Source organism: Mauremys mutica, chromosome 20 (assembly GCF_020497125.1).
Source record: "Mauremys mutica isolate MM-2020 ecotype Southern chromosome 20, ASM2049712v1, whole genome shotgun sequence".
Classification (NCBI taxonomy): Eukaryota; Metazoa; Chordata; order Testudines; family Geoemydidae; genus Mauremys; species Mauremys mutica.
This window is the reverse complement of record NC_059091.1, coordinates 6,571,039-6,598,555: the sequence shown is the minus strand read 5'-3', so window position 1 is coordinate 6,598,555 and position 27,517 is coordinate 6,571,039. Positions and strand designations below refer to the sequence as shown.

The 27,517-nt window shown below is 51.1% G+C and overlaps 1 protein-coding gene across 1 annotated transcript in view; it reads right to left on the bottom strand.

Moving 5' to 3' along the window:
• The window catches only part of COL2A1 (collagen type II alpha 1 chain), a 64,700-nt gene extending 37,604 nt beyond the window's left edge, over positions 1-27,096 (bottom strand). Inside the window, exons 1-17 of the mRNA XM_044995762.1 lie at positions 26,835-27,096; positions 23,179-23,385; positions 21,631-21,647; positions 21,063-21,095; positions 20,897-20,929; positions 20,752-20,805; positions 19,937-20,038; positions 18,104-18,181; positions 17,244-17,288; positions 17,075-17,128; positions 12,742-12,795; positions 12,473-12,526; positions 11,822-11,875; positions 11,675-11,728; positions 9,736-9,780; positions 6,786-6,839; positions 60-104 (exon numbers count right to left, since the gene is read on the bottom strand). Of these exons, the coding sequence (XP_044851697.1) occupies positions 60-104; positions 6,786-6,839; positions 9,736-9,780; positions 11,675-11,728; positions 11,822-11,875; positions 12,473-12,526; positions 12,742-12,795; positions 17,075-17,128; positions 17,244-17,288; positions 18,104-18,181; positions 19,937-20,038; positions 20,752-20,805; positions 20,897-20,929; positions 21,063-21,095; positions 21,631-21,647; positions 23,179-23,385; positions 26,835-26,928 (1,077 nt within the window). The 5' untranslated portion in view covers positions 26,929-27,096. The remainder of the gene's footprint in view (positions 1-59; positions 105-6,785; positions 6,840-9,735; positions 9,781-11,674; positions 11,729-11,821; positions 11,876-12,472; positions 12,527-12,741; positions 12,796-17,074; positions 17,129-17,243; positions 17,289-18,103; positions 18,182-19,936; positions 20,039-20,751; positions 20,806-20,896; positions 20,930-21,062; positions 21,096-21,630; positions 21,648-23,178; positions 23,386-26,834) is intronic.
• Positions 27,097-27,517: the final 421 nt, after the last annotated feature.

Sequence of the window (27,517 nt, the reverse complement as noted above, 5' to 3'; positions counted from 1 at the left end):
CCTCCTGTGCAAAGACTGTCGTTTTAGAAGACGTCGTATACAGAAAACAAAGTACTTACAGGGGGGCCGGCGGGGCCAGGGAGACCGTCGTTGCCACGAGCACCCTGTGGAAGCAAGGGAATTGGAGTCAAAAGAGAGAGCCTCCTTAATAAGTGACATGACACGGGACTAGCTAACAGGTAAGACAGTGTGGTCTAGTGGGTAATGCACTAGACTGGGGACTCAGGAGGCCTGGCTTTTGTCCTCACCTCTGCCAGTAACCTTGGGCCAGTCATTTTTCCCCTTGATTCTTTCTTTTTTCTGCTTAGATAGTTAGTTCTTTGGGGCAAGGAGTGTCTCTTGCTATATGCTTGTACAGCAGGGTGGGGCCCTGATCTCAGCTGGCTCCTTCCTAATAAGAGGGTGACAGCAACCAGTGTCGCGTTACTCTGCCGGTCCGGACAATATCTGCTTAGGGGATGTGTGCGCAAAGAGGGCAGGGGTTAGCCAACGGGTCGTACAAGTTCCTAAGCCAAATTCCCCTCTAGTGTCAATCCGTCGGTTTAAACGGCGCAGGACTGAATCCGGCTCTTTAGATTTTAAAAGAAGGGTGGTGATAGGCTGTGACTCCTTTCCAGGTAAAGCTCTGAGGGCAGATGCAGAAAGCAGGAGGGATTTTTGCAAGCCACTGGGGGCTGTTGCATTGGTGCAGCGAGGACAGTATAGGTTTAACATTCTGTCTCCACGTGGGCTGGCATCCTAAGCTACGGCCCCTAGGAGGCGCTGTGTAGGAACTCCCACCGGCAAAGCATTCCTTCCTTTACCAGTCTATTCTAAATATGGAGTAGAAGTCAGCGGGGCCAGTTAACACCGCGCCATTGAAGTCCGGGGACCCAGCTCGTGTAAATCCGCTGTAGTTCCATCGAAGGCAGTGGAGACGCACCAGTTTACACCAGCCGAGGGTCTGGAGTTGCTCTTTGACAGTCAGCGGGCCTGATACTGGTTTCACCTCGACCAGTGTTGGCCCATTGGAGTCACTCCACTGACTTCTGTAGAATTACTCCTGATTCTCAGCATCTGGCCCGTCTACCTCAAACAGGGCTAGACCGAGCAGGGATTTCAGCATCCCGCTGCAAGCCGCTAGTCCGCAGTGAAGCACACGACCGAGCAGCCATTGTTCCTTTCCTGCACCAGGCAGCCGCTGAGAAAGCGCCAGACACACTACAGGGGAGCAGTAAAGGGGAGCCGTCCTGATCTTGGAGGAAGTCCACGGCCGCTGATGGCTTGACACCAGCGCGCACGGAGAGCGGACTCAGGCTTTTGATGTGTCTGGGCAGCAGCCGTGCTGTGCTTGAACAGACAGCTGAAAAAGTATCCGCGAAGCCTTGCCGTGAGGAATTCATTACCCAGAGGAAAGGGGGGCATAAGGAGGAATTGAGATGAAAGCCTGCAAGGCCAGGAAACATTTCTTCAGACTTAGATCTGCTTTACTAGGCCACGGAGCGAAGTCCCAGGGGAAGCAGGAGGAGCCCTGGGCTGGACACAAGCCCTTTATTGTGAAAAACATCCCCGTGTTCGCTGGGGGCTGGGGACTGGACTGCAGATCTGGGCCCAGTCTGGCTCTGTGGGTCTGAAGAGGTAGCAAACCAACCCCCCTAAGGATCTAGAATTGCCAGCCCGAAACATTGAGCTGTCGAGAGTCAGGTCTCAAAAAGATGAGATTGGCTTAAAAATTATGAATTCTGGGCCTTTTTCTTTGTCTTCCAGTTTATTTTGCACTGGGATCACGTTTTAAAGCTTTTCTCTGCAACCATGCTGGCTAGAATCTTGCTGCTTTTTTTAAAGTGAAAGCTGAACGTCTCTCATATTCCCATGACTCCAGTAGCTGGGGCTTTCAGAAAACCACAAAATATTGCAATGAAGTCGCCAGAGCTGGCAACACAGAGATTGTCAGCGAAGGCTGATGCAGCCCGGGCTGCGTCCTGGGTACCAAAGTCTCAGTTCACACTGATGCTGAATTCCACACCAGCCTGGATTGGCCATGCTTGGCTGGTTTATGTTACAGACCTTGGTGTAACGTCGACACTAACAGATGCCAGCAACAGCTGTTTCAAAGATGCATGTGGCCCGCCAGGAGGCAGCTGCCTTCAGGGAAACTTTGACCCAGGCCCTCAAAGGTATTTAGGCACTTAACTCCCATCGGGCTGGGGCTATCAGGGGGATGGCAGGGCCCCAGGGCTCCACCATGTTCACCCACCCTTATCGGTATGATACCACAAGTATCTTCCCTGGCTCTTCATCGGCTTCAAGGCGCTCAACAGGCGCCTTGCAGGAATCAGGGGTTTGGGCCAAAATCTCTTGCCGAACTTCCCAGCCATTCCAGGAGTTTCATGTGCTGCTCAGCGAATGGGGAGGGGGGGATTTTATGCTACACTATGTTACCAGCTGACAGCTGGAAGCCCTGGGGACTGATGAGAAAATGTAGGAAACTTGTCCAGGCACGACGGGCCTACCGGGTATTGCACTGAGCGCCTGAACCTACACGGATCGCCTGTAGCTACGCCTCTTCCATGTGACACAGAGAGCACCTGTATCTGCAGCTTTGCTAAGCAACACACCCTACTGCTTTCCTATGCAACGCTCAGATCTGCTAAACAATCCACAGAGCACCTGTACCTCCAGTTTTTCTATGCAACACAGAGAGCTCCTGTATCGGCCTTTGATAAGCACTGCACAGGGTGCCTGTCCCTAAACGTTTCCTAAACATGCAGAGTTTTTCCAAAGCCAGGTTCCTGTGCCTGACCCCTTCCACTGCAAATCAAGGGCCTGCTTCCCTCTCGTATTGATCGTACTGCGATAGCTCTCGAGCACATTTAATTAACCAAGGGACAGAACTTTACTCTTCTTACTATGCTGAAAATGGAGCTCGACCTTGCTGTGTTGCTCAGGAGAGAATTCACACCCCCCGAGTGCCATAGTTAAGCTCACCTAGCTTCCCAGGGCTTCGCTGGGTGTCTAGGCCTGGCCCTGAGACCTCTGCCCAGGGCAGAGTTTCATACGCCAGGCAGGGATCCGCTCCACATGGCACAATATACCCACAACCTTGAAGAAGACAGCACCTCCCTGTAGCCTGCAAGCAGAGGGCCTGCATCAGGTGCCCATGGAGATGTCAGGGTCAGTCATGTCAGGCAGACATGGTGCTCGGCCAGGAGCTGAAGCATTGGGAGGGCTCATTAGCAGCTCTCAGTGGAGCCAGGGCAGAGTTACCCACGACTGAGCGGTGTTCGGGGTCTAGCTTGCAGCGGCTTTTAATGGGATTTGGGTGCATAATCTCTTAGGCCCATTGAAAACGCCAGTTTACATGGCTCTGAAGGACATTCATAGAATCATAGACTATCAGGGTTGGAAGGGACCTCAGGAGGTATCTAGTCCAACCCCCTGCTCAAAGCAGGACGAACCCCAACTAAATCATCCCAGCCAGGGCTTTGCTAAGGAAGGAGATTCCACCACCTCCCTAGGTAACCCATTCCAGTGCTTCACCACCCTCCTAGTGAAATAGTGTTTCCTAATATCCAACCTAAACCTCCCCCACTGCAACTTGAGACCGTTACTACTTGTTCTGTCATCTGGTACCACTGAGAACATTCTAGATCAGAGGTTCCCAACGCGGTGCCCACGGGCGCCATGGCACCTGCTGGGGCATCTATGTCCGCCTGCTTACTGGCCAAAGGACAAGCAGCCGCCGAAATGCCGCCGAGAAGCGGCAACGTCAAGAAGCGCTGCCACCGAAATGCTGCTGATTTTCGGCAGCATTTTGGCGGCGACGCCTCTTGATGACGCTGCTTTTCGGCGGCATTTCAGCAGCTGCTTGTCAGGTGGTCATGCTCCTCGGCGGCTGGTCGTCCAGTGCCCAGTGGTTGGGGACCACTGGTCTAGAGCCATCCTCTTTGGAACCCCCTTTCAGGGAGTTGAAAGCAGCTATCAAATCCCCCCTCATTCTTCTCTTCTACAGACTAAACAAGCCCAGTTCCCTCAGCCTCTCCTCGTAAGTCATGTGCCCCAACCCCCTAATCATTTTCAATGCCCTCCGCTGGACTCTCTCCAATTTCGCCACATCCTTCTTGTAGTGTGAGGCCCCTCCAGTCAGTTGCAATCTAATGGGAGTCGCTTTGGTGAAGCACACGCAGCCTGAGGCAACCCAGTGCATCTTGTTGTTGCAAATCAGGAGGCCCGACACAAACTGACACTACACAGGGCACTGCTGCCAGTTGTGCAGCACGGTGCTTCCCAGTGCATGTCCCAGCACTACCTCCTGCACCTCACTGCACCACAGTGCATATGTCCCTGCGCTGACTCCTGCAGCTCACTGCACCACAATGCATATGTCCCTGCACGGACTCCTGCAGCACACTGCAGCACAATGCAGAGCCCTGCGCTGACTCCTGCACCTCACTGCACCACAATGCATATGTTCCTGTGCTGACTCCTGCAGATCACTGCAGCACAATGCAGAGCCCTGCACTGACTCCTGCTCCTCACTGCACCACAATGCATATGTTCCTGTGCTGACTCCTGCACCTCACTGCACCACAATGCATATGTTCCTGTGCTGACTCCTGCAGCACACTGCACCACAATGCATGTCCCTGCACTGACTCCTGCACCTCACTGCACCACAATGCATATGTTCCTGTGCTGACTCCTGCAGCACACTGCACCACAATGCATGTCCCTGCACTGACTCCTGCAGCTCACTGCACCACAATGCATGTCCCTGCACTGACTCCTGCAGCTCACTGCAGCACAATGCATGTCCCTGCGCTGACTGCTGCAACTCAGCGTAGCACAATGCAGGCTCCTCCGCTGATTCCTGTAGCCTGATGCACCCCCCTGCACTCAGTCCTGCAGCCAGATGCAGCCCGATGAACTCTAATTTCTGCAGCCCAGTGCATGTCCCTGCACTCTCGCCTGCAGCCCTGGCAGCCTAGTTCTGGGCACTGTGAGGCAGGAAGGCCGATGCAACACAACACATTGCCCCGCTGTAATACGAGCTGAGGCAATGCAGCACATGCCTTCACTGGGCGGCCTGAACCCAGCACAGCAAACAAGCAAAGCAAGCAGTGGGATGCAGCTCACTGCAGGACAGCATGATTCACGGGGCAATGCACTGCACAGAGCCCACACTCATCGCTAGTCCACAGAAGACAGTATTCCCTCCCTGCTGAAAATTGGTCTCTGCCAGGACAGATCCTTGCAACAATATTTGCAAAGCCCCAAGCTGCCAGAAGGGGGTGGAAATTCACCAATGAATTGCCTGAGACGAGAGAGAAACCATCCCTTGGGAGGGAGATCAGGCCAGCCAGCTGTTCGCAGATCTTGCTTAGGGGGCCTGACTCCCACTGGCTACAAGCTTGCACAGCCCTGGTGCTCCAATTGCCTGTGAATTTTAATGGGAACCAGCCATCCAAATCCCCACTAAGTGACTGAAAATCTCAGCCTTAACATCTGCTTAGGACCAAGATGGCAGCGGTGTAACTGGACTTTACTGGGAATCCTCTCACTCTTGAGCAGGGGTGTGCAAACTACAGCCCATGGGCTGGATCTGGCCCGTAAGCCGTTTTAAGCTGGCCTCCGAGCTCCCACTGGGGAGATGGGTCGGGGGCCGCACCACGCGGCTCGGTCCTGCTTTGGCGCTCCTGCTGGGGAGCTGGGTTGGCTGCTCCACGCGGCTGCCGGAAGCCGCGGCATGGCCCTGCTCCGGCTCCTACGCACTCCAGTGGCCCCCTCTGGCGCTCCAATGGGAGCTGTGTTGGGGGTGCTTGCGGGTGGGGCAGCGTGCAGAGCCGCCTGGCCGCACCTTCGCGTAGGAGACGGAGAAGGGACATGCCGCTGCTTCCAGGAGCCGTTTGAGATAAGTGTCGCTCGGAGCCTGCATCCCTGAGCCTCTCCCCATGCCCCAACCCCCTGCCCCAGCCTGATCCCTCTCCCACCCTCTGAACCCCTTGATCCCAGCCCGGAGCCCCCTCCTGCACCCCAAACCCCTCATCCCCAGCCCCACCCCAGAGTCCACACCCCAGCTGGAGCCCTCTCCCCCTCCTGCACCCCAACCCCAATTTTGTGAGCATTCATGGCCTGTCATACGATTTCTATTCCCCGATGTGGACCCCAGGCCAAAACGTTTGCCCACCCCTGCTCTAGAGGGATGCCTGTGGTAGTCCCTTATTCAGTGGACACCTTCGCGGGCGTTATCCGAGTAGAACAATGAGAGCTAAAGACTAAAGATAAAAATGGCCGAAGCACCTCAGTGCTTTAGGCACTTAGGAGCCTAAATCCCACCAACTTCCAATATAACTTGGGCTCCTAAGTGTCAACATCACTTTTGAAAATGGGACTTAAGCGCCTAAATCACTTGGGCTCATTTGAACATTTTACCCGGAGGTGCCCAAATCCCATTGATTTTCAAGGAGACAGAGGCTCCTAAGTGCCTCGGTGACTCATGAAAAAAAGGATTTAAGCTCCAAATCACCTTGGCGCCTTTGAAAATTTTACCCTATAATCTATAGTGTTGTCAAAGAAACTGATAACAGCAGAAGCTGTTTAATTCCAATGTGCTCCCACTGTCAGCATCGTCTTTCGCTTTATGCAGAACAAGAAACAACCCCCCCAATCAGAACTTAAATATATATATATATTTTCTCTCTTGGAATATCTGTGTTGCCTCTTTCTGGGATTTCGCCATGACAACATGGCAGCGTGGCTAAATGGAGTAATTAACAGGCAGTATGGAAGGAAACTTTAATACTCACAGCAGCACCGGATGAGCCGGGACGTCCTCTTTCGCCTGGGAGACCACGGGGCCCCTGGAAAACAGCAGTGAAAATGATGAGGTTTGTCTTATTACAGTCCTCTTATCGCAAACCTTTTGTGTGCTCTCAATCTCCATGGCGCAGTGCCTTTTTAGTTACATCAGAATGAACTACAATGGGTGCATCAAAGAAATCGAGCTAAGCCTCATCCTCAGTTCCTACACCTCAAAGCACCCCTTGCACTCCTTGTATTCTGGAGCTGTGACCCTGGTATAAGTTCAAGCAGCCTTGGGGTTGCTCTAGCTTTCCACTGGCATGGAAAGCTGACAGTAGCCATAATGCAGGGTTCTCCAGCCACATTCCCCCACTTCAGCCCCTATTCTGTGGGGCTGGGAGCAGGGCGGGTGCAGAGCATTTACATTGGCCTGTGCAGGGGGGTGTTCTCAGAACGTCCACACGTTAAGCCTGGTGTCTGTCTGAGGATTTGACCCCAAGCCCCACTTCCGTCCACACACGCGTCAGCCTGATTCGGGCTGACGAGCGCTCAGGACCTAGGTCCCAAGATCCTGCTAGGAGGGTGAGTTAGAGCCCGAGACCCACTGTGGCTCATTTCCAAGGCCAGTAGTTTTGCAGTGGGGAAGCAGATCACGCTGCAGAGCTCAGTCTGAAGGTTTGTGTAGCGCAGGGTGGACGCATTCGCCCGGCTGTGATTTCCGGGTCCAGCCATTATAAACCCCGGTTGACACTGCAGCCATAACCTACATGAAAATCAGGCCATGACCCAGCCTTCGTGTTGTGAAACTGGCAGCTCAACAGGCTGCTATCCTGCACCTGCCCTTGGGCTGAGATGTGACAACGCTTTAACCAGCCAGCTGTGCTTCATATCTAGCGAGTGCCAAAGCTCCTGTCGACAGGGAGAGCTGGTCTGGGGCTGCTTTTCTGTGATGCGAGAGACACTGGGCGGGGCTGAAGAGGTTCGGGTCCTGCCCCCTGCCCTTCTCAGCACAGGATTGTTACAAATATCCATGCAAATATTAACAGAGCCAGGCTGGTCCAGTGGCTAGATCACTGGCCAGGGAATCAGGACATCTGGGTTCTATTGCTGGGCGTGACCGTGGGCAAGTCAGCTCTGTGCCTCAGTTTCCCCTCTTGTCTAGACTTTAAGGCCCAGATTTTTTCTTAAGTGCCTAAATTCCTTTTAAAAATGAGATTTAGGCTTCTAAATCATGTAGGCATTGGGACGCTGAGTGCAGAATACTTTTAAAAATCTAGGCCTAAGGTCTTTGAGCACAGACTATCTCACTCTGCGTTTATACAGCCCCCGCCTGAGGGGGGCCCTGATCTCAGCTGAGCCCAGTAGGTGATAAATAGTAATAAGATAAGAACGGCCATAATGGGTCAGAGCAGTAGTCCATCTAGCCCAGTGTCTTGTATTGTGACAGCAGCCAATGCCAGACACGTCAGGGGGAATAAACAGAACAGGGCAAATCTGAGTGATCCATTCCCTGTCATCCTGTCCCAACTTCTGGCAGCTGGAGTTTTAAGGACACCTAGAGGTTGCATCCCTGACCATCTTGGCTAATAGCCATTGATGGACCTTTCCTCCAGGAACTTATCTAATTCTTTTTGAACTGTTATATTTTTAGGCTTCACAACATCCCCTGGCAAGGAGTTCCACAGGTTAACTGGGTGTTGTGTGAAGAAGAACTTCCTTTGGTTTGTTTTAAACCTGCTGCCTAATAATTTCATTGGGAGACCCCTGGTTCTTGTGTTATGTGAAGGGGTAAATAACATTTCCCTAGTCACTTTTTTCTAAACCAGTCATGATTTCATAGACCTCTATCATATCCCCCCATGTTGTCTCTTTTCTAAGATGAACAGAGCCAGGTTTTTTTTAATCTCCCCTCATGCGGAAGCTGTTCCAGCCCCCTAATCATTTTTGTTGCCCTTCTCTGCAGCTTTTCCAATTCTGACATATCTTTTTTGATGTGAGGAGACCTGAACTGCACCCAGTATTCAAGGCATGGGCGTGCCATGGATTTCTATAGTGGCATTTTGACATTTTCTCTTTTATTATCTGTCCGTTTCCTAATGGCTCCCTACATTCTGTTCGCTTTTTTGACGGCCGCTGCCCATTGAGCGGATGTTTTCAGAGAACTATCCATGACTCCAAGATCTCTTTCTTGAATGGTAACAACTAATTTAGACCCCATCGTTTGGTATGTATAGTTGGGATTATGTTTTCCAATGTGCATCAAATTGCACTTATCCACATCGAATTTCATCTGCCATTTTGTTGCCCAAATAGACAATATCAATCAGAGCAGAGTTACCCGAAAGAGAAATATCCGGTGTTTGGGGATGTCGGGATTAGAGGGTTATCCTGGGCAAGTCCTTACCATTCCCTCCATTGTCTGTCTGGTCAATTTAGACCATAAACTCTTTGGGACAGGGCCTGTCTCGCACTCTGTGTTTGTACAGCCCCCGGCGCGACGGGGCCCCGATCTCGGCTGAGGTCCGTACAGCCCCCGGCGCAACGGGGCCTCAATCTCGGCTGAGGTCCGTACAGCGTCCGGCGTGACGGGGCTCTGATCTCGGCTGAGGTCCGTACAGCCCCCAGCGCGACGGGGCCCCGATCTCGGCTGAGGTCCGTACAGCACCTGGCGCGACAGGGCCCCGATCTCGGCTAAGGTCCGTACAGCTCCCGGCGCGACGAGGCCCTGATCTCGGCTGAGGTCCATACAGCCCCCGGCGTGACGGGGCCCCGATCTCGGCTGAGGTCCGTACAGCGCCCGGCGCAACGGGGCCCTGATCTCGGCTGAGGTCCGTACAGCTCCCGGCGCAACAGGGCTCTGATCTCAGCTGAGGTCCGTACAGCGCCCGGCACGACAGGCCCACCCCCAGGCATTGCTATAATATAAATAATAATAATGGGGAGGCTCGTACTCACCATGGGACCAGGAGAACCATTCTCACCCGGTGATCCAGCTTCGCCCTAGAATGTAAGAGACAAAGAGAATTAAGTCCCCTCTTGCCCTGGTCTCCGGTTCCTATAAAGAGGCAGAGTCAGTGCTACAGTGCTACAAACACCCCCCCTGATTCCCGTGGCATGGGAATGCAGGCAAAAGAAATCCCACTGGGGTCCTCATGCGCATCCATAGCTATAAACAGGGTGGCCATACACACCCTGTCAGCGCCAGCTCTCGCCGCGGGAATGGGGGTGGGTGATTCTGCCAGGAGGGGTGGGATGTTCTAGGGGGTGCTGCCGAAGGGGGAGGGCCTGGAAATGGATTACGGGGCGTCTATTAGGGAGGAGATGGGCTAGATGCTACTGCTGGGGTGGGGCACTACTAGGAGAGCTATAAACGGGAACAACCTTGGGGGGAAACAGAGACGCTGCATTGAAGCCCATGGACACTGAGGCGGCTAAGGGAGATGCGTAGCGGGAAAGTGGAAGCAGGGTACGGGACTGTGGAGACAGCTTTCCGGCCTGGCCGGCGGGGAGCACAGACACTGAGCACCAGGAGGTGGCGCTAGTCACATTTCTCTCTGCTTCTAATATTGGCCCTGCCCATTTCATATTCCCGGCACCATCTGGTAGGGCTGAACGGAGCTGATCTCTAGGACTGAGTATTTACCAGATCAAAGGCCTTAGATCGATCGATCGATCTCTCCATCCCCATACACCCCCTCTATCTACCCCCATACACCCCCTCTAGCTATCTACCCCCATACACCTCCCTCTAGCTATCCCCAAACACCCCGTCTATCTATCTATCCATTCCCATACACCCCCTCTATTTATCTATCCATCCATCCCCACACACTCCATCTATGTACCCCCAGATACCCTGTCTATCTATCCCCAAACACCCCATCTATCCATCCATCGTCATACACCCCCTCCCTCTATCTATCCCCAAACACCCCATCTATCTATCTCTCCATCCCCATACACCCCCTCTAGCTATCTACCCTCATACACCCACCTCTATCTATCCCCAAACACCCCATCTATCTATCCATCCATCCCCATACACTCCCTCTATCTAATCTATCTATCCATCCCCATACACCTCCTCTAGCTATCTACCCCCAGAAACCCCCTCTATCTATCCCCAAACACCCCGTCTATCTATCTATCCATCCATTCTCATACACCCCCTCTATCTAATCTATCTATCCATCCATCCCCATACACAAGACCCACATCTGTCTATCTATATCTATCCCCATACACAGAGTCATAGATTCGTAGCATTTAAAGCCAGAAGGGACCGTTAGATTATCTAGTCTGACCTGGAAATCACAAGCATTTCACCCATCTACCCCTGTGTTGAGAGCAATAACTTGCATTTGGCTAACGCACGTCTTTCAGGAAGGTATCTGCTCTTGAGTTAAAGACATACTCGTCTATCTGTCCAATCTCAGGATCTATATCGATGTAGCTACTTGATTCTGGGTCTCTCATCTATCTCTTCTATTCTGTCTAACCTGCCTTGAATTATCTATCTAGTTTTCTACACCGGGCCTATCACCCCAGCACCTGGCTGCCTCACAAAAAGATGTTTGCCAGAAATGGGCTGAACACCAGGTACACTAGCTGAGTCACTCAGCCAACCTGAGTTCAAATCCTGATTCTGCTACTGCCTTCCTGTGTGACCTTGGGCAAGCACCTTCATCCCACCTCCTATTCAGACTGTGAGCTCCTTGGGGCAGCTACTATGTTTTTATGCAGCACCTAGCACAACGGCTAGGGGCTCTGATCTCGAGTTTCCCCCTCTACTCGCTACCGTAATGCATGTAATAAATAGCCATACTAATAACTTCCCAGTGATCGGTTTCGTTTCAGATGATAAAAACCGGAATCCTGTTGGCTAAACGCCTACCTTAGCCCCTGCAGCTCCTGCTTCTCCTTTGGAGCCGTCTAACCCAGGGTAACCCTAGGGAGAGAAGCAAAGTCATGGTTACTCTCCCGGCAAGCTCGAGCAAAAGGAAGAGCCAATGCGGCGCAAGTCATAACCACACATGCTTACTCTGTGACCTTTGACTCCTGGGAGACCTGGGGTTCCTGGGAAGCCTCGCGCACCCTAAAACGAAAGAAATGGGGGTCAGTGCGAACGAAAGGCAGGGAATAGAGAAGTGGGCAAAACCGGATCAAGTGTCTCCAGGATGCTCAGATGTTCTATTATTAACAAGCTCCAGGAACAGGAAGTAAAAGATTCTTACTGTGCTTTGTTCATCAGGGTAACATATAGGACCAGATCAGGGTCACATACAGGACCATAGCAAGGTAGTCTATAGGGCTAGATCCTCAGCAGGAGTAAATCAAGGGAGCTATGGTAACTTACACCACGGAGAACTGCCTGTGACGGGCTTGAACCAAAGCCCTGCATCTGAACTGCCGTGAACACTGGGGACGTTCACTGTGCCGATCATTAGTGGGCAGGGATTAAATCCGAGTCGAGCCTTCGGTCTGAGCCCTGAGCCCCCCTCTGGTGGTAACAACCTGACGTCTCTTTGGCAAAAATCATTAGCTTTTTAATGGTTCATTTCCCCCAGCTTCTCCTGGTTAAATAACAAAGGAGACAAGAGAGCTGGGTGGGTGACTGCGGCCTTCCCGCCATCCAGCCATGCCCCTGGGACACATCGGTATCTACTGGACTTCAGAGCCTGGAGCCCTATACCTGAGGGCCAGGGGATCCGCGTTCACCAGATTTGCCGGGTTTGCCTGATTCGCCCTGAGAGAGAAAGAGAGAGAAGAAAATCTCTTAGCTTCCTTCAGAGAGATCTTGGTGCAAGGCACAGCCTAGCAAGAAGCAGGGGGCAAACCCCCTCTGCTCTGATCACTGATGCATCCCGTTTTGCATGCTGGCCGCTTGCCTTCCAGCCAGCTTTGATGTCAGTTGCTGGCAGCAGCTGCCCTGCAAGAAACGAGTGGCTACAGAATACTTACGTCATCGCCGGGTTTTCCAGGTGGTCCGGGAGGCCCTCGGGGACCCATTGGACCCTAGAAGGACAGAGAGAGTGAGTGTGACATGTGCAAGGCCGGCAGGGCATTCCGAGAGAATCAGAACCTTTTTTTTAATTGAGTCACAACAATCTATGTCATCAAGGGGGTCTGGGGGCTTGGGGTCATCACAGTATGGGGCAGGAGGTAATTCGGCTAATGGGCTTCTAAGGCAACATTATCGCAAAGGGGAACTACAAATCCTTGCATTGTCACCTGCCTTTTTCCTGGGTCTGTGGGATGGGGACCCCAATATTCCGCACTGGGGCTAGGCAAAGAGTTATGGGGGAAGCTCATGAACCCTTCCAAAAAAGGCCGAATCATTCGGGCCCAGTTAAAACCAGCCTCCCTGGGAGCATGCATATGGCTGACTCCAACATCATTCTCCATCTCAGAAGAGCCCGGGCTCTGGGAGTCCATCCCCGGGTTCAGGTGGCCAGAGAAAGCTGGCAAGGGAAGAAATTGGCTACTTTCCCAAGCGGCCTGTGCTCTGTGCCAGCCTGGGATGGTGTTGTGCTGTCATGTTTACATCACACTGCCGCAGGGTGACATCACGCACTGGGAATATCAGGGTCGGGCTTTGCTGAACTGGGCCACTGAGCTCAGGAGCAAGTTAGGCCTGTTCTCCCCACTGCCCCGGCCACGACCTGGAAACTTTCTCTGGAAATCTACAGCAGCCGAGTGGCTCCTCCCACACGCCCTCTGCTTCCCTGGGCGGTGTGCAATAAACAGAGCTGTAAAACCTCTAGCTGCGAGCTCGGCAGCTCTGAAAGACTAAGCGGCGTTGGCCGGGAGGGGAGATCTCCAGGAAAGCTACGACTTCTGCAGGAAGCAGGATCAGTGAACCAGCAGAGGGGGCTCTTCTCTGTGCGCCAGCACAGAACCAACAGCAGGGTACAGAGGTGCCCTGATGGGACACATGAGCGAAGTTCTCCCCATTAAAGACACTGCCATGTCTTTTGTTTGAGCAAAGTTGTAGACTGCAAATGGCAGCTCAGACTGCCTGCCTCAAGCCAAGCTCCTCTTGGAATGGATATTCCTTGATCCCAGTTTTGGATTCTACCCCATAGCATTACCCCACTTAGCGCCAACTTGCTAGGGGTTTACATAACCTAGCTTCCAAAGACCCACCCCTGCCCTTGGAAGAAGATGCCACCGCCTGACCCATCTCACCGTCAGGAAGTTTCTCCTGACATTCATCCGAATTCTAACTCCCTCGTTAACTTCCTCGCATTGCTCCTCCTTGGGATAACCCCCTGGAGCAAGCTAAACGGGCCCGATCCTCGGCTGGGGGAACTCAAAGTTGGCATCCATGGAGATCCGTCGATATAAACTAGCTGTGGATTTGACCTCCGCGCTCGCTGCTCTGAGGAGGACACCTGCTCCCGCTTATGGAGTGTCTGAGTCAGAAGGAACAATAGCACTATACTCAGGGGGCTGTTTTTATCTCCCTCTCCTTCTTGGCTCTTGCTCAGCAAAGCTCTTTGAATCTTTTCTCTTAACCCAACGCCCCCAACACCCAACTGATCTTCTCTGAACTCTCTCCAATTTGCCGATAACTCTCAGCCCCCAACTGGGTAAGGTCATACTGGAGCACTGGTTCTCCTCTATTTCCATACCCCCCCCACACACACACACGCTGAGCCGGGATCTAGCTAGCCACCCCCACAACGAGGAATGGTTTGGTTTCAACGCTTTGACCTGGCATAGAGCCCCTGGGCAAGTCACTCAGTCCAGAATCCTCAAAGGTGGGAAATCAATGGGAGTCTGGTGACTAAATACCTTTGCGGATCTGAGCCTTAGTTCTCAGTTCCGTAGCCGTAAAATGGGATTGACACCACTTCCCGACCTCAGAAGCTCAGAAGCTACCGTGATGGGGGCTGGATAAGTACCACGGATAGATCCACCCACTCCCTGCATTTAGCAAGGGCCGGGTGGGCTGTGACCCCCAGGTCAAGAACCACGGTGCGGAAGCATTCGAGAAGCGTTCTAATTTCCCTGCCCTGGGATGCCTCTGCAGATGCGGCTCCAAACTGCACGGCCTGTTTGCATTGCAAACGCCTGTCCAAATGGCCGACTATCTTGCCTCTCTGTGTCTTTTAACGTGGTCGGTTCCTCCCTCCCCTTAGTTGGCTGGACGAGGACTAAGGAGGGATGGGATGAAACTGAACAAGAGGAAAAATTCCGGTTGGAACACTGGAGGGGAGGAAATGTCCTGATAGTGAGATCTGCTATAGGACGCTTCCAGGGTAAGCAGTCGAAGCCCCACTGCTTGGCAGGACTGGAAAAAACCCATTCACGTAAAGAATGACCCAAAACAGGCGAGGGCGAGGAATGGATTAGATGATCCTTTACATAGTCGTTTGGATCATTCCCACCCCATCCCCGCCCAATGGATTAGCATTTGTTCACGCTGCATCGTATGTTGCTATTTTCCAGCTCCCTGGGGCCCCTTCACACATTTTTCCCATTCCTGACTGTTGTTTGCACCTCTCCCAAATGTAGCCTCATCTCCCAGCCTCATTAATGGGCTGTTTGCCTCCCAGACCATTAATGCAGAGATTATACCGGACTGAATCTAACACCAAGCCCGGTGGTGCCCCACTATATAAATTACCCTTGGTCATAGGTGCATGGGTGGGAAGGATAATCTCGTGGGTAAGCAGGGCCGGCTTTAGGCCGATTCCCCTGAATCGGGCCCCGCCCCCTAAAGAAAAGTGCCTAACTTTTTAATTTTTACTCACCTGGCGGCAGTCCAGGTCTCCAGCGGCACTTCGGCGGCAGGTCCTTCACTCGCTCCGGGTCTTCGGCAGCATTTCAGCGGCGGGTCCTTCGGAAGACCCGGAGCGAGTGAAGGACCCGCCGTCAAAGTGCCACCGAAGACCCGGAGCGAGTGAAGGACCCACCGCCAAAGACCCGGACCGCCGCCGGGTATTCAAATCGGGCTCCGCACTTCCTAAAGCCGGCCCTGTGAGTAGAGCACTGGGCCAGGACTCAGCCATCCTGGAGGCAGGAGGGTATCTATTCCCATCTCTGCTACAGACTCCCTGGGTGGCCTTGAGAAAGCCACTTAATCAACCCAGTGCCTCAGTTTCCCTGTCTTTAACATGAGGAGTTATTTTTCTCTCCCTGTTTTAGGATAACATCCATTTAGGCTCCCAGGTGCTACTGTGATACCAGCACAGAGCCACAGTGAGCCACGCCTTGCAGTCAGTTGTGCCTCTCCAAACCCATGTGAGACAGACACAGGATCAAATCCCTAATTCCAGCATCTACGTATATTACATTGACTGGGCTCCCCTGCTCCTAGCTCCTTGCCCCCGTCTCTCCATCACCATCGGAGCTGAGCCCCTTTGTCCTTTTGTCATCCTGCCCTGCAAAGCGACCGACTTACAACTGGACTTACAACTCGCCCTCCCGCACCATCACTGCCACCAACCACGCAGCTTCTCCAGCCTACAGCACGTCCTTGTCATGCTCTGCGCCCCTAAGATACACACCCTGAGCCTGATTCTCATGGGCACTAAGGCCCTTTACGTCACCTGAGCAGTCCAAAGTAGCCTTAAAATAGGAGTGAGCTAAACGGGCACCCACTTTATTGGCACCGTACATGGCCAGGGCAGCGTACACAGTCTTCGTGTGAGTCAGAATCTGTCCCTTTAATTCTGTTTCCTTTCTATTCGTCACATTGTTCATCAGCCTCCTGTGCCTAAAGCCGAGGCTTGAGATTTTTCAAATCCACCGCCAGGAATTAGAAGCCCAGTCCCCATTAGTTATACTGGGAACTGTGCGTCCAAATCTCTTAGGTCCCTTTGAACATCTCAGCCCACGTCTCTAATCTAAGCACTTCCTCGGTCGATCACCCCAGCTTTGATTATCAGTGATATCGTAGCAGAGACTCAGAGAAGGGTGATTTCTGCTCAGAGAAGTTGGCATCGGGGTCTCTTGGTGGAGAGGCTTTTTGGAATTCCTCAGGGCAGCTCAAATGTGGGGCTCACGTTTATAAGAACATAAGAACGGCCGTACCGGGTCAGACCAAAGGTCCATCTAGCCCAGTATCTGTCTACCGACAGTGGCCAATGGCAGGTGCCCCAGAGGGAGTGAACCTAACAGGCAATGATCAAGTGATCTCTCTCCTGCCATCCATCTCCATCCTCTGACGTTTCTAGGACGTTTGTGGGTGCAGCTGGGGTGTTGGCCGTTTGCCTGGGTAACTGAGGTGTCAATTTGTGCCGTGTCACGGCTTCTTTGGCCAAAAGCGAAGCTGCTGGTTACTCACAGAAGTTCCAGGTTCCCCAGGCTCTCCAGGGTTGCCTTGAAATCCTTGAGGGCCCTGCAACATACAGCAAAGGAGCCTCATTAGCCATCTCAACAATGGCGCTCTGTATATTCACTATGTTATTTTACCCCCAACGAGACAGATCACTCCTGAAAGAGCAGGTACTTACAGGAGATCCCGATGGTCCTGGAGGACCTCGCGGTCCCATAGGTCCCTACATTGGGAAACAAAAATCACCGTCGTTAAGAAAATCTCTAAGCCCCCCGCAGTGAAAGGGGGCGAGCGGTTTCAGCTGATGGCCCACAAAGAACAAGGAACTTTCCCCCTCGGCAAGAGACTATTCTGAAATCGTCCCTTTTGTTTTCAGCCCCTCTGGAGATATCGCCGAGAACTATTTTTCCTTTAGAAGCTACTTGGAAGGGGGAAAAAAAAAGGCAGCACGCTTTCTCCTGGACCGTAGCCATGTTTACTAAGCCCTGCTTTTCATTTACTGCTTGCCAAGAAAGGCTGGAGAGCAGAAATTTCCTGCTGGAAATCTTGTGGGATCTTGAAGAACAGTAGCTGCTGTCATGCATTCCTCAGCCCACGGTCCAAAAGTTACAGAGACCAACCCCTAAACAAAACGTTCTATAACTTTCTTTCCCGGGAGGGTCTATTTAAACAATTTGGCGTGTGACTTGGGAGGCCCTGGCGAGCAGAGCAGAAGCAGAAGCAATTAAGTCATCTTGGTGCTAAGTAAATCCTTGGTTATGCAACCGTTTTATAGTACTTTTAGTGTGTTGCGGCTAGGACGAAACGGACAGAATCTCGGTGAGTGGAATTCAGCATGGACTTTGATACAGCTGTGCTAAATTCCTACAGCTGAGGATCTGGCTCATAGATCATATCAAGCTGTATTTTAATGACCGGATTTTTCTAAGCTGCTGAGCAACCCCCAGCTCCTGTCAACTTCAACCCTAAATATCAGGCCTCCCACAAAGAGGTCGCATAGTGTCCCAGTTGCTAAAAGGAAGCAGAGAGCTATCTTACCATAGGTCCCTGCATCACGCCCAACTGAGCGCCGCCAGCCTTCTCATCGAATCCTCCCGCCATCTGAGCAGCAAAGTTCTGCAAACAACACCAAAACACAGACGCATTTGAGTGGGATTCTTTTTCATGTCAGTCAAGCCATGAGATAGGCATGCGGGCTGCAAAGGGATCACAACTACTGATATCCTAAAGTTTTTGGTGAAGTATTAATATTGATAAAGTATTTGGATCCATTAGGAAAAACAGACAAGCCAGTGGAACGTGAAAAGCAATAACCCAGCGAACCAAACGTTCCCAGTAGCTGATAAGCAACCATTTCCACAGCTCAGAAAAAATCAAAATGAGACTTTTTAGACCTGTTATTTGCTAGACACCGATTTGCAGTAAATATGCAAAATGTTCCGACATTTCATTTTAAATTTCCTCAGGGTTATTACTTCAGGCTCAGCCTTTCTATCTGGTGATATTTCGAGGGGAGACATTTCTTTGAAGAGTAAGAAAAAAATCATTTAAAATGTCCAAATGATTTCAGTACCGTCATTTGCTCCGAGTATGTAAAAAATAATTGGAGATATACCAATCTCCTAGAACTGGAAAGTCATTGAGTCCAGCCCCCTGCCTTCACTAGCAGGACCAAGTACTGATTTTTGCCCCAGATCCCTAGGTGGCCCCCTCAAGGATTGAACTCACAATCCTAGCAGGCCAATGCTCAAACCACTGAGCTAGCCCTCCCACCCTGTTTTGCTTCTACCAGAGACTGTGAAGGGCACTTTCCAAAACCAGAACTCATTCGGTGTTATTTATTTTTTTAAAGAAACTGCCCAACAGTTCCTCACAAATCTAGAGTGATTCGTTCATCTGAAAGACTAGGAGATTAGAAAACTCCTAGTTTTCTAGGAGCACAGCATTTGGGGTAATTAAAATGCGCCTTTCAAGCATTGAGTTAAATTTGCACCAAACAATAAGCTTGGTCTTGCACAAGGTAAGACCAACAGAAATGTTTCCTTGGATTTTTTTTTAAGCTATCACCATGTGGTATCTACCTGCCCTCCCTACTTCTCCACACACATCAGTCACTGCAGGGTTGGACTAGTGCATGGGAATAGGGTGACCATGTGGAGGCCAACTGAGTTTTTCTTCGACAACCAGATGTCCCGATTTTATAGGGACAGTCCCGATTATGGGGTCTTTTTCTTATATAGGTTCCTATTACCCCCACCCACTGTCCCGATTTTTCACATTTGCTGTCTGGTCACCCTACATGGGAATCACAGAATAAAACTGACCAGGAACAGAAGTGAAGTACTAAAAGATTCCCCTTGTGGTATTTGTAGCCTTGGGCTACCTCATGAAAGCAACAGACCACGAACATTAGTGAAACTTTAAATATTCCCATGCAATGTTTGCTCCCACTCGCTGCAGCTGTGGGCTAGTGCAAAGCGCACCCTAGAGTGAAACTGACCAGGGACAGTGGTGAAATTGACTTGCGAGCCAGTGAAATGCTAGCGCAATAAAGGCCTTTATTACTGGGTGTCTGCACGGCGTCTAACAGCGGGGGTGGGGGATCAGTAGCTGCAAAACAAATAACAACTAATGGGGAGGAAGCAAGTTAGATGAAAAAAAGTCTCGCATTCGGAATAATCGAAAATGTTATTTAATTTTTCATAGGAGCCCTAAAATGACATAAATAGACCTATCGAGTCAGTGACTCCAGCTGAATTATACTGTATCGGGACACACTCAAAAGGCCCTTTCAATCAGTCCGTGCAGCCACATGTCCTGGTTGTGAAGGTTCAAATGAACAAACAAACAAAAAACCCTGAGGATACTCACTCCGCCAAGCCCAGGGGGCCCTGGGGGACCCGGGGGCCCTGGGGGTCCGGGGTTTCCAGGGGTACCAGGTTCGCCATCTCTACCCCGAGGGCCAGGAGCACCCTACGAGGAACAAAGAAGAAAGGTGACTCCAGACAGACACCCAGGAAAAGCTAATTACAGTCTGTGCCCCGATGTGACACGAGTCCTTGGACTGCAAAAGGCTCACGGTATATTATTAATTCCATACCATTTGATTATTTGTAATCAATTATTAATTTTATATGCTCCATTATTGTCATGCATTAAGTATCATTATGAATACAGAGCGGTGCCGTATTCATCGGGATGTCAATGGACCACAGTGTGTGTTAACAACACATCATTAATTATTATTAATAACTTATTATCAATGACAGATTACCAGTCATTAAGGACTGAGCATCCTTATTATTCATACAGAGTGGTGCTTTACTCATCTGAACGTAGGCAACTCACAGCATATATTAATCATTTTACACATTAATGACATTAATGAATACCACTGTCATGGAGCTTAGTTATTGTTAATATAGCACCGTAATGGAACCATGGTGCTTTAGATATATAGGGTCCTGGTCCGCGACTGAGTACCCTAGACATCATCCTCATCACAGATGGCAAATTCTCTGCCCCGATGAGATTACAGTTTAATCTGAAAGACTATTAGTCAGGTGTGAAGCGGCAGTAATATTAAGATGGGGATGTGTCACACTGATGCTTTTCGAAGTATTTTAACCCCTGGTTTGTTGTGTTTAGTTTTTCGCTCTGTGTTGGTTGTTTAGTCTTAAACTCACTTTTTCTCCTTTATCCCCACGGTCGCCCCGTGGTCCTTGTTCCCCTGCAGGTCCCTGAAACAGGGGAGACAAGAGGAGTTCAATAGTCTCCAATGTTTTGCCCGCAAACATTCAAACAATGTGATAGAGAAAGGAAGCTCCTCACCTGTGGTCCAGGTGGTCCTCTTGGTCCTACGACCTGGGTGGGGGAGAGAAACATAGGAAAACTCAGCTGAGAAGGAAGCTCACAAGGATTCTCTCACCGCACCCTACACGCCACCAGGGGAAAGAAATGAATGGAGGACATGCAGACAACTCAGATTCAAACTTACATCTTTAATATCACCGGGTTCCCCTTTTTGTCCCTGCAATGCAAAGCAGCTGGAATTAGAACACTGACAATTCTGCACACAATTGATGTATGCGATTATACATCCCACCCCCTGCCTAGCCCATTGCTAGACCCATCACAGAAATGCAGATAATCCCCATCCTGTGTGTCTGCCCAATCCTGCACAGAACTGAGCCGAGCACGTCAGCGCGCTCTGTGCTTTAAGCACGAGTAACTGTCCCACTGAAGTTTTCCCTGTCCATATGGGAATAAGCTATACCGTATAAGCACCATATAACTGCATCCACCCTGCCAGGTGGCACCTCTTTAACTAGGCTGGTGTAATTAAAAGGATACAACTTGTGTGTCTATCCGGAGTCTGATTCTGTTTCACTTCCACCAGCCTTACACTGGTGTAACGCCACTGACTCCAGTGGAGTCACTCCTCATTGGCAACAGTGTAAACTGAGACCAGAATCCGGAACGCTACACCCATGGAACTGTAATAAAGGCCAAAGAAGGAAAAATGTCCCAGTGGTCGGGATGAATAATACTAATAATGATCTCACCTTGGGGCCAGGTTGTCCTGTTGAAATGAGAGAGAGAAAGTGTCAGCATCATGGGGAAACCCATCATTTAAGCACACGACGATGTACACGACAAGGCATTGGATAAGACGCCAGGGAGGGATGTGGCTGGGGGTAACATCAGTTGCTCCTCTACATCCAACTGCCTGAGTATTGCTGTCACTGCTCTGCTGGAGGGGTGGTAAATTGGCCAGCATTTCACACAGACAGGCAAGGCTTCATGCAAAGCATCGTGGGATAATAGGCTTCCAAATGGCTAACGGCAGGTGGCGAAAATTTCAGATCTATGGTGGGCTAATCACTTTGCCCTCCCAGAAATGACCGGGGCATGGTTATGAAGCAGCCAAAGAATAATGCACTCAGACAAAAAAGTAGGTTAAAAAAAAACCCCACCAAAAACAAGGAAAAGACCAAAAAAGGCAGACGTTAAAAGCTACGTTCAGCACAGGTCCCAATCAACACGATGGCCTTTCAGGGGGAAATGTTAACATTTGCTCTCAACCCTTCGCTGACACTTGCAGGCTCAGAGGCATTTCCTAATTAAAGAAGGGAACACAAGGGGAGCATTGGAAAGGTAGCCTGTATCAGCAAAGGGTTAAAAAAGGCGACTTCTGCTTTTGATGGAACTAGGCCAGAGAAGGTCCTCGAAACAGTGGCACTGAAATAGCTTCTGGGCTCAGCTGAGGATCTCAAAACGCTTCCCCAATGAGAGTGAATTATGCCCCAGGCTGGGAGAGTTTTATTCCCCATCCCCATTTTGCAGCTAAGGAAACTGAACATTGCACAGTGAGTTTTTTTACAAAGCCAGGCACAGGACTCTGACCTACCTGGAGGCCTGGCCTCGCCTTTGACTCTCAGGACCACCCATGACCCCCTTGAACTTGGGAGTTCTTACCTAACTTGGGCTCATGGTCATTTTGGAGGTAGTATTAAAATTAAAAGAAAAGGAGCTTTGATCTTTGCTAGTACCAGAAGGCATGTTTTTATATCACAGCAAGGTTTCCAAAGCCTTTATTCTAGGGGCTATTCCTATTCAGCTGACCCTGCAATTTCTGACCCCAGTGTAGTGGTTAAATACTAAGAAACCAAACCAAAAAAAAAAAATCCCATGTACTATGTACTTAGCACAGTCCAGTTTCCGCCTTCATGGCTTAGAAATCTGCTGGCTGTGGATTTAAATAAGGTGTCTCTGGTGCAGAGAGACTTGATTCACCGTCAGGGCAGAGACAGATTTGGTGTTGTCTTGCCGCCTTGGTAATTACTACGATATCTTTAAAATCAGGGCTGTTAGACTAATTGATTATGTTAATTATCTCTCTTCTCATCTGTGATTTGACCAAACTGTTATTTCAGACCTTCTACAGCCTAGGCAAAGAGACAGACCCAACTGAGTCCATGAGAAGTGGCCTTTCCCAGCGAGGTTGCATGGATGTCCCCGTCTTTTGCTGGGTGCTCATCCATTGGGGGCTATCGATCTTTGCAATAATCTCAAGTAATTTATTTATGGAAGGGAAATAAATAAATTACGACCGCTGACAGCAGGTTGGTCAGTTGGGCAGATAGGGCAGCATTCTCCGAAGGGGATCTCGGGGCTGGGACAGTCTCTCATTTCTTCGCAGATTATCTCGTCGCAGAGGATATTCCCAGTGTCACAGACACAGATCCGGCAGGGCTCGGGTTTCCACACATCCTTATCACTATACCTCTGCCCATCCTGCACACAGCTGCCTGCCTCCTCTGTGCCGAAGGGAAAGGAAGGGAAGAGGGGAAACGAGACGCAGTGGGAGGGGAGGCAAAAGGGAGAAGACCAAAAAGGAGAAAGAGAGAAACAGGGTCATACCATCAGCATCAGTTACAGCAATCCCATACCAATTGCAATAGGGCATAGAAATAACCTCCCACGTTCACGGTCCAAGCCAGCTCCCAGGTGGGATGGTTCTGGCTCTCCCATCTTCCTTAGACATCTCACAGATTAGTACATGGAGCTCATGGCCACTCCAGAAGCAGACAAAACAAAGAGGCCTGATGATAGCCCTTTGGCCTCCGCAAGGATACTGAGAGGAAGAACTGTCCTGAAGGCCCAGGGCCCTTCTGCTGTTGACACTGCTGTAAGGTTCACGGCTTCCCACCTGGCACCTTCTTAATTTCCCATCACTTTCGCTGAGCGAAACTGAGGACACAGCTGTGCCCATGAGTCTGGTAGAGTTCGTAGCAGCCACAAGCCATGTCCACTTTGGTCACACTCAGCTCAGCCCTCTTGTGCCTCCTTCACGAACCCCCCGTGTCTCTTTTCTACAGGGGCCTGTGCGCTTTTCCAGCACACCAGGCCTGAACTGGGTTTCACGCTAGTTCTACACTGGTGTCATTCCATTGGCTCCGGTAGAGTTACTCTGGATTGACACCAGCGTAGATAGGCAGGAGAATCAAGTCTGGATTCCCTCTCTTGGCGCTGCCAGAAGGGGCAGGGTTACACGGGTCCGCTTTGTTTAACCTCATCCCACCAGAAAAAAAATATAAACGGGGAAAAGGTGGAGAGAGAAGTAACAAAGGAGGTTCTTTAAATGCCCCCTGGCCGCTTCTGGAATGCACACTCCAGACCGAACCCTGTGATGAACAAAGAGCAACAGCCCTGGCTCGCTCTCTCCAGGCAAAGGCTGTTTTTCTAATCAAACCGCCATAAAAGAAAAACAAACTGAATCAAAGTGAAACCTATGAATGGACCAAGGAGCCCGGGAGGGCGGCGGGGGAGAATGGCTGCAGCCATGGGGGGCGCTTGGGGGGGGGGAGCCACGAAAAATGCAAAAGGAACAAGCATCCAACTGCCCTTGGGAAAGTTCATTATAATATTATCCCAATTATAACAGCTCAATAGAAAGGGGAGCCCCATAAAAAATATAAGTGCCTCTTTGACATCTGTTTCTCTCCCCCCCAGCCCCATCCAAGTGAATGTCTGAAGCCCGGATGGCAGCAGTTGAGATGACAGGGGGGGTCTTTGTGCAGGGAGCTGGGGCACCTTGGGGAGCCCAGGGGACCCTTCCTCTCATGAATGGGCCTTTTCTCGAGCGCACACAGAGCTCGATTCACGTTGCGCCGTTAGGAACCAGTTTAAATAAATAAGGGCAGCATTTCAGCTCCATCTGGAAGCGATCGCTGCCAATCTCCCCTATGCAAACAAACTGCTCACAATGGGGAATTGAGTTCCCTCCATGACCTGGAGACAACTTTTGCAGATGAGCCTCCCGAAAGAGCTAAAGCCATCTGAGCCGAAAACAAGTCCCTCTCCTGGGACACCGGGTGCGATTTTTTGCTTTAGAGGAGACTAAAGCACAAGGCATGCTCGGTTGTGCCCGTTCCTTGTGCTGCACACCTGAGGAATCCAAGCCCATGATGAAGGATGAGGGCAGACAAGGCGGGAGATGGCAGCTTAAAGGAACCGCTCTGCCAAGTTTTGGTGCACAATCAATATTCCTGCGGGGAGCTCATCCTTTTACAGCAGACGTAGGGCAGAATTAATTAACCGATCAGCATCGTTCTACCAGGAATAGGAAAAGGAAACAGAATCACCCGTTGCTACAGACAGACTGATTCCCAAAGTGCAGCCTTCCACTTCTGAGTTCTCTTGGGGTGTATGTGGCACAGGTGCTGGATCTAGGGGTGCTGCCGCCCCCTCCCCCCCCGGCTTGAAGTGGTCTCCATCCTATCCAGGGTTTACAGTTTGGTTCAATGGCTCTCAGCACCCCCACTATACAAACTGTTCCAGCATCCCTGGCATGTGGTCGGATGGAGGTGTCTCCCTGGGAAATCTTACAAATCCAGTTCTTTTGTTACGAACTAAGCAAACTGAATACGGCCTAGCAACTCCTGTGCGCTTGAATGGGAGGAATTTCAGCTCCTTTTTGCTGGAATCTCAGGCTGGGTGTGGGGAAGACAGCATGGCCCAGAAGCAGGCGCGCAAGGAGGCATTTTCAGGCACTCTCTCTCCCCCTGCAATTGATTTACAGTCTGGAGCATATGGAGACAGGGATGGAATTCAAGCAATAGGAAACCTGCCCAAACAAGTGAAAAAAAAAATCCTTTCTACCTAATAAAGTTTCCAGCTTCCAGGCTGAATAATATGCCAGACCAGAAATTTTTCTGGGGTAGGGGGAAGGGCTGGCTGTGCCTTGGACTTTAATGTCACATCCTGCAGCTACTGCACAAGATGATCTTTTTTTTTTAAATGGTAAAATGTTGGGGGGCAGGGAGTGGGAATGAGCTCCCCCACGTGTCCCCTTGCTTTCCTCTTTGGGTTCAGATTTGGGGGAGGGGGTTGGAGGGTGAAGGAGAAGTTGGACAATCTGTCTAGTGTGTCTGGAATGCCTCTCATCCTCCAGGTGGCCTCCTCTAGGGGGGGGATTTCCTTTCTGATCCTTAAAGAAAAAGTCTGTTAGCGATCAACTTCTTCTGCACCTTACTCCCAGCCCCAACTGAGAAGTGGGTTGGTCGGGGGAGGAAAGTTAAAGCCTGTACAAAGGTCTTTCTTTGTAAGTCTCAGCCTCTGGCTTGTCTGTCTCGGAATGTCCTCTTTGTCTGGCTCCCCCGGTGAACCCCCCCAGCCCACTCAGCTTTGTTGCATTAACTCTTTCACCGCTGCAGGAGGCGGAGAGGTATTTTGTTCTCCCTTGGGTGGGTTCTGATCCGACCGGGTTATATTTGCCTCTGAAAGCCCTTTTCCAGGGTGAAAATCAACTCAAGGAGGGGGGGTGGGTGGGAGGCGAAATAATACACAGGGAGGGGATTCCCGACTGCAAGGCTCTTCCAAAGCAACCAAGCACTACGACAAATAGGAACAAGCTTCTTCACCAATCAGTATTTTGTCATTGCTCAGCAGTGAGCCTCATCCAGCATCCAGAGACGGTACAAAGTGGGAGGAAAGGCAGATCTAAAGAGGAGCAATGGGAACCACTAAGCTCGGGATCATACAGGGAGGCCGGGAGGCCACTTTTCCAGATCTTAAGGTACTTATTTTTTTCAAGCCACTTCTCCCAGAAGTGCAACACTTGCTCCTACCATCCCATCTTTCCCTTCCAGGAGCAGCGATTTCTCTCTGTGTGTCGCTCTGTCTTCCATAGCGTTTGTGTCGAATCCCCCCCCCCCTCTTTCCCCCTTTCAGGATCAATTTTAAAGAAGAAAAAGGTGCAACTTACGGATATCCCCATCCTGACATCTGACAATGGCTAGTAAAAGGAGCAGGGTGGCTGCGAGCAGCACTACAGTCCTTGAAGCCACAAAGCTGAACATGTCTAAATGTTAGACATGCAGGACCTTTGTGTGTGGAGGAGAGAAGAGGGAGGAGGTTGGTTTCCCCAGTGACTACCGAGCCTTCATGCAGCCGATTCCCCCTTATTTTTTTGGAACCAGCAGGAGAATCCAAGGTACCTAGGCCCCAGCAGAATCTGGGCGCCGTCTGCTCTGGGCTAAGGATGGCCCCTCTGCCTTCCAGAAGCCGGTGTATATGCCCAGATCTGTCCTCCCCCTGCCCCCCAGCTGCGCTGTAACCTGAGCCCTGAGCCCCGTCCCCAGGGCTGGAGACCCCTCCTCCTGCCAGCGCTTCAGTGCAGCCCTGGAGCCAAAAGGGGCACGAAGTTAGGGAGGGAAAGGGAAGGGAGGGGAGGGTCCTACCTACCCCACCTCCTCCCCGAGGAGGCGCGGCGGGCAGCGCTGTGTCTCTCCAGACGCACGCAGGGATGGGGCAGGGAAGCGGCTCCTGTCCCTCTCCAAAGCGCCGCGCCGCGGATGAAGTTTTCCCAGGCTCCCCAAAGGCGCGTCGCGCTCCCCGGGAAAGGCGCGGGGGAGGCAGCGGGGTGCCCAGGAAAAGCTCAGCTCCGGG